This window comes from Hipposideros armiger, unplaced genomic scaffold (genome assembly GCF_001890085.2).
Source record: "Hipposideros armiger isolate ML-2016 unplaced genomic scaffold, ASM189008v1 scaffold_332, whole genome shotgun sequence".
In the NCBI taxonomy this organism is placed as follows: Eukaryota; Metazoa; Chordata; class Mammalia; order Chiroptera; family Hipposideridae; genus Hipposideros; species Hipposideros armiger.
The window spans coordinates 1,629,466-1,640,291 of record NW_017731682.1 but is presented as its reverse complement, the minus strand read 5'-3'; the positions used below and the strand labels follow the sequence as shown (position 1 = coordinate 1,640,291).

The window sequence follows — 10,826 nt, the reverse complement described above, 5'->3', positions numbered from 1 at the left end:
AGAGCAGGCAGTCTGCAGAGCCCGTGTTCTTTACCACCACAATAAGTAGCAGTCATCCTGCACCTTTCTTGTCTGTTTCTGCCATTAGCCATTGAGATCAAGGCGTGCCTGGAAAAGCAGGAGCTGAGAAGCATTTACTAAATGAGGTGTCTGGTGCAGCGTGCCTGCATACAACCAGCCCCACTCTGTTGACGGCATGAGCAGAGCCCAGGAGCCACTTGTGGGAAAGAGGATATTGAGAGGTCATCATTAGTGATGGATGAGATAATTGATGCATAGCCATGGGATTTGTGCTTTTTCAACAGATTGCAAAATCTCACAGGTTTGTCTTATGGGCTCATTATGGTGCCACGAGAATTAAAAGTGACTGCCAAAACAAACAAACAAGTAACAGAGGAAAAAAAAAAACTGATCTTTAACCCAATCTACCTGATGACCTCGGTGTGGACTGACAACTCTGGTCTCAAAGGAATTTCAAAAATCTGGCCCAGGCCCCAGTTATCTGATAACTGAAAACCCATAAAGAGATAAAGGAGATTACAACGCCTAGTGGGGAGTGCTAGTGGGGAGTGCTAGTGGGGAGTGCCGGTGTTTTTTATTTGGGGTAGAAAAGTGGAGGAGGGTCTCAGGCCTTTCTGGTGGAGGAGGGTCTCAGGCCTTTCTGCTCCACCTGGGGCTTACAGGAGTCCTACTTAATAGCCAGAGAGGTACAAGACATGTTTTGGGCTGCAGAGATGCAAACTCATTAGGGAACAGGCAGGTGACATCAATGAGTGAAGCAGGTTCGGTGGGTGCTGGGGCCAGGGCCAGAAGGTCCTCAGCTGCAGCCCCTATTGCCTCTCAGGCCGGTCGTTGCCAGAACGTAGATTTCCCAGTAGTTAAAATCCTGACATGTATATGAAAGCTCTCATCTTACATTAGCAAGAAAGTCCAAGGCAATTTAAATCATGAGGGGGGGTCTAAATGCCTCTGCAAGGCTGGATTTGGTCTGGAAGCATCCAGTTTGCCTTCTCTGAATTACACACTGAAAAGAATCGGAAGAAGTCATGAGTCACACTAGCCACTACCAGATGGAGTCAGAATGTGGTAGAACTGAGAGGGAAGCAGGTGAGGGGACTGGTGGTCCTGCTGCTGTGCTGGAGAGAGGTGTCCCGTTTGGGGCAGTCCTACACCTGGCTGGCTGCACAGCTCCTTTTTCAGTTGTACCCGTCTGTGGCATTGGTGCCACCTAGTGGACTTCCCAGGAAGCGCCCGATGTTTAGACCTCCACGTTGAGTCCTACAAAGGCTTGGGTGGAGGACCAGAGCGACAAGTAAATTCCAGAGCCAAAGCAAATCACCATAAATGAAATAGAATCAGTGTTTTGATAAGCATAATAAACTCAAAGCTGCAGTGGGATTCCAGGGTAAGAGAGAAGTCAGCGGGGCTCTGTCTTGCTGTTTCCTTAGGCCACCCACTCAGGCTTGACTAAGCCTGCAGTCTGACCTGAGTTCTGCGCCCCCCTTGGTGGGAAGGCCCCCCAGAGCGGGGATGGGGGGATGGAGTGGGGTGGGGGTTGGAAATAACGGAAGTCGTGATTGAAGTCATCATCTGGACAATGCCAGCCTTATTTCTTTAAAGCCTCAGGTGAAATTAGGCAGGTAGGAGTCACAAATTAATGTTTGTGGCTGAGTTTATCCTGTTTCATGAGGACAGCATCTGTGTTTATAGTGTTTAAAATCCATTATATTGTGTGCTCATCAAGCTATTTGAATATTTCCCCTTCATTTTTAAGATCACGTCCCATCCCTTTATTTTTGGAAAAGGTCAAACTTTGTTTCTACTGTTTATAAACTATGCTGCATCTTACCAAAACTGTTTTCCTAAAACTCATTTGCTTGAGGAAATCTAGCCCTGCTTTTCTGAAAGTACCCCTCCCACACGAGGGCATCGATTTACTCAGTAGGTATTGGCGAGTAACTAACTGCCTTTCTGCCTCTACGCAGTCTCCACGGGCCTGTGTTTGGTGTCCTCATGGAAAGTTTCTTGAACCATGGGGGATGGGTGCTGTTTTCTCTGCTTTTCCTTGAAGGGCCGAAGGAGGCCCTGTACACAGATGTGGGTTATGGACACTCAGCTTCCCTTTTCTTAACACTCTGAATCTTCACGTCCAGTGGCCAGCATTTTCGCCCATTGATACTGCTGTAATAGCAGGGGAGAAATAATCTGGCGTAATATTCAGCTTTGAATACTTGCTTCATGACCGTATGCTGAGAATATTACTAAGTGCAATGGAATGTTTTGTCTTGGATTTGGGTGTTACCTCTGTGTACCGAAGGAGAAGTTCCAGATCTCTGGAAAATCGTTGGAAATACAAAGCACTCACTCGAGCACAAACAGAAGAGCTGGGATTTCTAGGTCTTCACTCCATCACTAACTTCCACCTTCAGAAAGGGCACTTTTGTCTCACATTTGAGATTTTCCAATTGTAAGATCAGAAGGGTCTGAAAGGGCGGTAAAGGGACCATTAGATGTAACACCAGCCAAGTATGTGGAGTGGAGCACCAGCTTTGTCCATTATCTTCCCAGCCTTAAACATCCATAGCTCTGAATGAAAGATGCCCCTGGTGTTATACGGAAAGGCACTTAAAGAGGAGTGGCGATGTAGTGTTATCAGATACAGCCCCATACTGCAGGCAAGCAGATGGGGGCGAGGAGGGAGAGGAATACAGCTGCACTAAGGGGAGTTGGGTGGTGCAGAGGGCATTCCGAGGATAGGTAAAAGTGGCAACTCCCCAGACGCCCTGCAGACTCCACTAGGCAGAAACCCAAGAAAGAAGTTATCCCTGCGTGTCTGCAAGAACAGTGAGGTCAGTGGGGGATGGAGGAGACACAGGGGAATTTCTAGAGTCCTGTGGGATTAAGAACCCTATTGGGGGAGTCACTTAACAGGGAATGTCTTAGTCTGGACGTTCCCAATGAGCAGCATTAATCTTACTGCTGACAACTCAGGTCATAATGAAACTGGAAAACAGCCTTCAGTGACTTTGAGAGAGAACTACAGAGAAAATAAATGGCTATTAAGCCACTGCCTTTTGCATTACCCATCACTCCCAGAAAGCAAGCTAAGGTCTATCAGCAGCTGGGACCAGGGCCCGGCGATTCACTTAAGTGCTGACTCTCCCAACCCTTTCCCAGGTTCTGCCTCACCTCACAAGGGCAGTTGTGGCCCAGTCCTCCCAGGACAGTTACAGAGAGTTACCAGAATCAGATGGGAGCCAGGAAAAGCGGCAGGATTAAAGCTCTCAGAGACCCCGAGACCCTCTCATCTCCACATGGCACTGTGGAGATGGCACTGAGGGTTTCTGGCATCTGCCATGCCAAGAGATGCCCCCTCACAGCCGAGAGCGAGTAGCTGGCAATAGCCGAGGGCCAGACTCTTAGGCCTCATCATGGTAGCAGTGGGCTGAGGCTTCTAGTTTATAAGAGAGTTGCAGGGGTGACCCAAAAAGACAAAGGGCCATGATTACTTGTGTTGCAGTAACACAGATGCACATGTAGGTTACCTTCCAGGTTAGGATTTATATTTTACACCATTCCCAATTGTTGCCAACAGACTTCTGACATGAGACAGGTGTATGCCATTCTGAGGACTCTGGGCTATAAATAAGTCAAAACGGCCAGAGAATTTAGGTCAAGGTGAGTTTATTGTCCAAATAGCATAACCTAATTGCATCCAAAACCATTTCCAAATCCATCTTTAAGCTAGTCAAAATAACAGGTTATTACTTTTTAAAAAACCACTTAACACTGAACAGATAGGACCTCTTAAAAGGCAGCTGACTATACCATGTCACCATCGTAGCCAATAAAACATTTTTTCCATACTTCCTAAAAACCTTTTGTTTACATTGATCATGCTACTTTAGCACTTGCTAGCATCCCGACCAATTAAACACCCACACCTCTTATAGAGTACATTGTGAGAACTACATTGACTTGATATGGCATCACACTCGTTTAAAGCAAAAAAAAAAAAAAATTATAATAATAATATAAGAAGTCCAAGACGAGAAACTGTAACTGAGAGATCTGAGGTACATGGTACAAGGGTAATGAACATAATGGAAAAAATCCAATGGTCTGGGGGATTGCTGGGGATTGAAGAGTTGGCCAGCAATAAGAACTAAAGCCCATTACAAAAACAAAACTTTTTTTTTCTTAGGACAGGAACCTGTCAAAATACACTGGATACTGTAATGGCTACAGTCAGTAAGGCACTTTTTCCCCCAAAGTAGGCTGCAGGCAAAGAATAAATGTTGCAGCTACAACATGCATGGATACATTTGTCATGGCTTCTTGAAACCTGAGCCAAGAATCAGGTCTGATAGCCCAGGCAAGTCTAAAAGCAGAAATATACTAATGTAGAATAGTTCGGGCTGAAATGACTATTCTGGGTTCAGAATTCATAATCGTGAAAAGCCATGTGGTGTGAGAAGTCATAAACATCCTCGAGTCTTCCTGCCCCGTTTTGTACAAATGGATGCCATGAGCAGCTCTTGAAAACTGCTCCAAGCCCACACCAGTAGAAGCCTGCTCTCATTCTATAGCTAAGAGTCTGTTGGCTTAAGGGGACTTTACTGTCTCAGCATTAATTTCCCTTTTAAAGCTATTCTCAGGGTTGGACTGTCTCAAAGATAAACAAAGAGGAATCCTTTTGGCTTAGAAGCCAACTGGCTTACTCAGACTTCCTCCCCATTCCTACCTCCCATTCCCACACTACCAATATCATCTTCTTGAACTAGAAAACCATTATTTACATGATATAAGGTGCAAGTCTATTTCTTCTCCCAGCCCTGCTCCCTGTGGCCCATGGAGAGAAAATTCCCCTGCCCTCTTTGAGAAAAGTCATCCAATCCTGCTTCTTGTTTTTAACCTGTCAGTCCTAGAGCTCCCAGGGCAGCATGGAGAGACCCTCAGGGGGCTGGACCTCAGGAAAGCTCCAACTCCCTCTGAAGAAAAGCCCACCCTGCTAGCAAAGGGATGCAGTGTGATGCAGTCAGGTTCTTTCCTCCTCCAGCCTTGTCACTTAAGCTCCTGCAGGTCTCTGAGCCATGCGTCCCCAACTTGGCTGATATGAGGCAGCACAGAGCCTCTTGTACAAAGCTCGCAGACCAAAGGGGACTTGGCAGTTAGACATGGCGAGCTCTTCAGCGGGGTCCTGGGACAGGTCCCCGATAAAGCCTCCTCAAAGAGCAGCCCCTTCTCTGAGGAGCTGTCCTCTCAGCACCTGGGAGACATTCTGCTGGGATCTGTCCCCTGCTTCCTTCCACCTACAGGCTTCTTGGCTGTTAGGAACCCGCATGGAATTGAATTATGCTTAGCATATATTTTTTGGCATACTAGGATTCTTCCCCCTAGGATTTGGCCAAAATAGGGGAAGGAACAAAATTTGGCAGGCTAGGGGAACAACGTAGCTCCCACTGATGGAGAAAAACAGAAAAACACAGAGGAGGAAGTAAAGATTTAAAAAACAAACAAAAAAAGGTAGAAAAAGACCAGGATACATTTGGAACCCCTTTAGGAGAGAAAGAAAAAACTCACGAGGAGAGCTGAACTCCTCTAGGACAAAATCTACCAAGGAAACCAAGATCCAAGGAGAGGTTATCAGCCACGTAAGCAATCTGGGGTTCCTTCTGTTTAAGGAGGGAACAGGCAGAAAAATCCAGACAAACTAGCACCTTCCCCACTATCCCACTAGACCCCGAGGATGGGTAGGAGAAAAAGCTAGAAGGCCCCAGTGGCACCCAGCAAAAGTGGGAAGTCACAGATGGCAGTGAGTCTACTGGCCCTGTTGCCTTATGTGTCAGGTTCTTTCATTTGCTGCTTCTGTTTGAGCTTAAGGGCCTATCCCTATGGAATGAGTTTGTACCTCATTTTGTCTTTAGGCTCCGAGACCCCCAAGAACTCTAGGAACCATGGCTTCTTTATATTCTATGGAATATCCCAGGGCCCAGAAGAGTGTCATGTGCAAAGTGGGCTCTTGATAAAATACCGCCTGTTCAACCTTCTTCTCCAAAACTTCAAAATTCACCACCCACTACCCCACCTGAAACTCCCTAGCATTTAGGGTCATGCTAACTCACCAAGTCCTGAGCCCTTCTAAACACCCTACGGGAGACACTGACTCATCTGGACTCACATCTCCGTGAAGAAGCAGCCTCATCACCTCCCTTCAACTACCATCCAGTAATCATCTGACCTAAATCTCCTATCCGTGCCAGTTCAATGCAATTTAAGCCTAGAAACCATTTAGTGCCGCTTAGCAGAGGGCCTGGCCAACGGTGCCTCCTGCCGCAGTTGGGAGACTGCAGGTTCAGACGGAAAAACCTCTGCAATCATCCTAAACCAGGATGCCCATGTCAGGGAAGGGAAGGGGAGGGCGAGGTCCTTCCAAGGTGAGAGGACCCTAAGTGATGAAAGCCCTGCTTTAGAAAAGGTTGCAAGATGAGGGTCTCCAAGTAGCCTGCTGGAACTCTTTAGTCTGTCTCCTGATATCTAAGTGCAAATTATGACTTCCTTGCCCCCTTCATAAGTGTCTGTGCTGAATGTCTGCCTTGGGGAGAGGGGAAATCCCTTGGTTCAGTTGTATTTTTTCCATCATGATGAGGGTACCGGAGTCAAAATGGAAGCCTGATGACCTCTGTGACTGAAAAGGTCTCTGGGGTGAGACCCTGGGCCAAACCCACCTCACCGTCCACTTGAGAGGGCATGCAGCCTCCTTCACCTTTCTACATACTCACAGGCTCCCAAGCAGAAAACTGTGTGGTTGTGAGGTATAATGAAAACAAAAATGTGAATCATTTTCTTTTGTAGCTATTGACTTTGTCCAGTAAACCTGAGGTAAAGAATACTCTGTCTTTGAAGAATGTAACCAGAGAGGAAAAAAAAAAAACCCAAAAAGGAAAAAAACAACCATGAATACGCTACCAGAAGAAAACAAACTATGGAGGGCTTTTCCAGTACGAAGAACTCATATCTCAACCATCTACTTTGGGACTTGGTATTTAAGCAGTAAAATAATATATTATAAAAATGTTTATAAAATAGCAGCACACTCTGTGAAAAACATTACAGCTAGGTACTGTTAATGTGAATAAGGATGAATGATCTTAGCTTCTTAGCAGCGCAAAAAAAAAATAATAAAAAAAAAACTGAACATAATAAAATGAAAAATAAGAGACCCTTAGATTTTTCTCCATCTTCAACCCTCATACTATGAAACAAGGCAGAATCCATGTATAAAATAATTCTTCAAAGTAGCCCTGTTCTGATTTTTCTTTTTTACTTAAAAGGCAAACATTTTAACAAATAGCTTCATTACCTGTCAATTATAATTGTGCAAAAAAAAAAAAATGTTGTTGCTCCAACCTCTTTGCAAACTGTATGTGTCTAAGAAGTGGAGAGGAAAAAAATTCAAGTACACTGAATACAACTTTGCAATGAAATTAACAAAAAACGGAAAGGGAACAGAATGCCACACTGATGTTCAGCTATCTTTGCACCAGCGGTAACCTTTCTTTCCATGTCCAAAGGAGAAGTATATCGGTGGGAATTAAGATCCTTCTGTGCCATCAAAAATGATAACAGATCTTTGTTTTTAGGCTTTTCTGAGGAATGTTGTGATGGGAATGTCAGCAGAAAGGGGTGTCTCTTGAGTCCTAGTAGGGAATACCAGAACTATGTACCAGAGAAATGTCAGATACGGAAGTGAATAGTACCCAGACTGAGGGTGTGTGGGGGGAGGGGCACCAGAGAAGGGAGGGGTCTACTCAGCATGATTTGCATAAACCATCCCATCTACCCCTCGGGAACAATTTTTCAAAGTGCTTTTCGAATGGAATGGTTTATAACAATGCAAACTGTGGACCAGACATACCAATCAGCACCAGAAATTAGTTTTTTCCTAATAAGGGATGCCACGGTCACATTACACTCTTTAATATGTTAGGAGAAAAGGTTCCATTCCAGATCCCACCCCTGGTTTCATCTGCCTCCAATTTCAAATGAGTTTTGGCAATGAGTCAAAGCTAGATTGCCACTTTAAGTGAAAATATGGCGGTGTCTACCATGAACCATGTTTGGAAGAAGCAAGATGTCAAAAAACATGGAACCCAGGATTCAATCACCTGTGTCCAGCCTGTATTTTAGGTAGCAGCTACTGCAGACAGCAAGAGTTCGTAACTAGAGATCCAGCAATGCTCCTGACTTACAAGTAACAGGTGGTCGAGAGCAAAGGTGCTTCTACATCCAAAATGGTTCAGTCACGTTGACAGATTGCTTTGTCCCCTCTCCCCATTGTGTCACTCCTTATTTCTAATTCCTTCTTGAGTTCATTGCTTTGCAATCTAATCATGCCATAAATGGCACACGCAGTTCCTTGCAATTATCCTAAAAGGGGTGTATATGTGCTAGTTTATAACATGAAAAAAAAGTCTCCTCTAATTTGTTCCCATATTGCAGGCGTACATTTTCTCTAGCTACTCTGCAGGTTTTCCTGTAAGCATCTTACTATTGCTTTTAACATAATCAAATAATAACTGTCCGCATACACAAAGGGATTCCCTTCTGTTGTATTCTGAATAGGCACCAAATGCTTTTAATTATTCCATTTTCATAGGACCTTTTTCTCTCACTTCTAAAAGACCTTTCAATATGATCTAGATGGGGACAGAATTTTTTTTTCTTTTTCTTTTTTTTTTTTTTTTAAAGTTTCATCCTAAAACATAAAGAACAAAACATAACCAAAGAGAAGGAGAGAGCACATTTGAACACGTCTCTCCCTTTCGGCCTGACTGACATCCTCACAGGTCAATATCCCGCACATCTGTAGGGGTGCTGGCTTGGTCCAGTTCATCCTCCGACTTGGATCCATCACCCTGGTCCTGACGGAACTGCTGCAGGCTGTTCAGCAGCACCACCTCAATCTGCTCCTGGCAGGCCTTGAGGCAATCCTGGAAGGAGAATGGTCCAGACCAGAGAGCTGTTAGCAACATCAGCAGGGTATAGAGCACTTCATGAAGAAAACACACACAGTTCAACCTTCATATAATTCCATGCTAGTTTTCTGGTAGAGATCAATGTGAAGTACAGGAGACGTGTCCTGGAAGTGCCATGCAATCTCCCTACTCTAAGTCCATGCTTCAGCGTTGCCTGGGAGCATTTTAGAAATGCAGCATCGTATGCACAGGAGCATCTGAGAAGCACGAACATAGAGGACGGGCCATGGATGGGCTTGCAGTGCCTGTAATTTGAGGGCCACTAGATGCTTTCTGCTTGGGAGATGACAGGGCAAGGGGAAGGCCAGTACTACTGACAGAGCTATGACACTATACAAACGTAGCACCTGAGAACAGATGAGAAAGAAGGGAATGGACTGAGCTGTACTGACCCTCACATACATATAAGCGGTCCGAGTGCTTAAAAACAAAAATCTCGGTTTTTCTGCTTATTTGCCAATCCCTTAACTCTCATAAAAACACAATACAAAATGTTTACAAAATTCTGGACACTTGAGCTGTCCAATTTGGGTATAAGCAAGAATGTGCAGTACTGCTCTGATATTAGTCTATATTTGGTAGAGAAAATTCAGTGTGTGTTTGCCCCAGGCAGAAGCATCTGAGTGGGCTGACACGGAATGCAATGGTGAAGTCAGGGTGTCACTAGGGAGAGACCGGGGTTCCTGCTAGCCAGAGGGTGTGAGCTGAAGAAAGCGCATAGTGGATATGCTCCATCCTGTCTCCTCTGCAAGGCTGCTTTTCTGCACTCTCTTCAGCAGCATATACATATGGAAAATATGTTAAATTGATTCTGCCTGGGTCTTTCCACAGTTTAATAGATGCTTCCCATTTGTTTCACTGTGTAATTTTCACTGCCCAGGGGTCACTGTTTGCCAAGCACAAAAGCATTATCTTTACTTTCCAAAGCTCTAAAATAAAGTTGGGAGTTAAGTACTCAGGAACAAAGTTTCCATACCCCTAAATTTTCCTTTCCTATCTCTCGTCCACTCCACTACACATTTCAAACTACAGGTTTTTATGAAAATTAAAACAACAGCAGACGAGTGCTACGGGCAGCGATCAGATATCACCCAGAACATAAGAACGAAAAGAGGAAGGGTGGTTATTTGCTCCCCTCCCACCATACCTGCGGGCAGCACCTACGTTATTTAACTTCTCTGATCTCAGTTTCCCCACTTGTAAAATAAGGATAATGAAACGCTCGTAAAGATCAGCTGAGATAATATGTATGAAGTGCTAAAGTGGCAGTTCAATAAATGATAAGTATTAATTATGAATAACAATAAATCAGTCCAGGAACCTAAAAGACTTCTTTAGATTTCTTTAGATTTTGGTATGCATTAGCATTTGCTCAAGATGGGTGAAGGGGCACTTTGTGACTCGCACTTGGGATAGAGGGTTACAGAGGTCCCCGTGCCACTCTGAACAAGCAGAGGAGAGAGGGACTGGCAACCAAGGACCCACAGACACCTCTCAGCTTTCCTGTGGCTTCTCCTGGTCATGCCCTCTACCCTGCCTGACCCCGCCCCCGCCCCCCAGCGATTAGAAAGCTGACCAGCCTCTCCTGCCTCCCTGGCTCAGGTCTTCTCCATGCTCCCCCTCCAAGGCCATACTGCAGCACTGGTGCTCCTAGGTCACTCAGCACTTGCCAAAAGGTTTAGGTGGTGAAGCCAAAAGGCATAGCGTTTCAAAGGGCACTTGCATTTTAGTAGAAGCTATTTGAAAACCTTAAAGCATTACAATCTAAAAAATATATAAATTTAAAAT

The 10,826-nt window shown here is 44.9% G+C and overlaps 1 protein-coding gene across 1 annotated transcript in view; it reads right to left on the bottom strand.

Moving 5' to 3' along the window:
- Positions 1-3,671: 3,671 nt before the first annotated feature.
- CCND2 (cyclin D2) overlaps positions 3,672-10,826 on the bottom strand; it is a 29,954-nt gene continuing 22,799 nt past the window's right edge. The window contains exon 5 of the mRNA XM_019660998.1: positions 3,672-8,993. Coding sequence (XP_019516543.1) covers positions 8,844-8,993 — 150 coding nt within the window. The 3' untranslated portion in view covers positions 3,672-8,843. The remainder of the gene's footprint in view (positions 8,994-10,826) is intronic.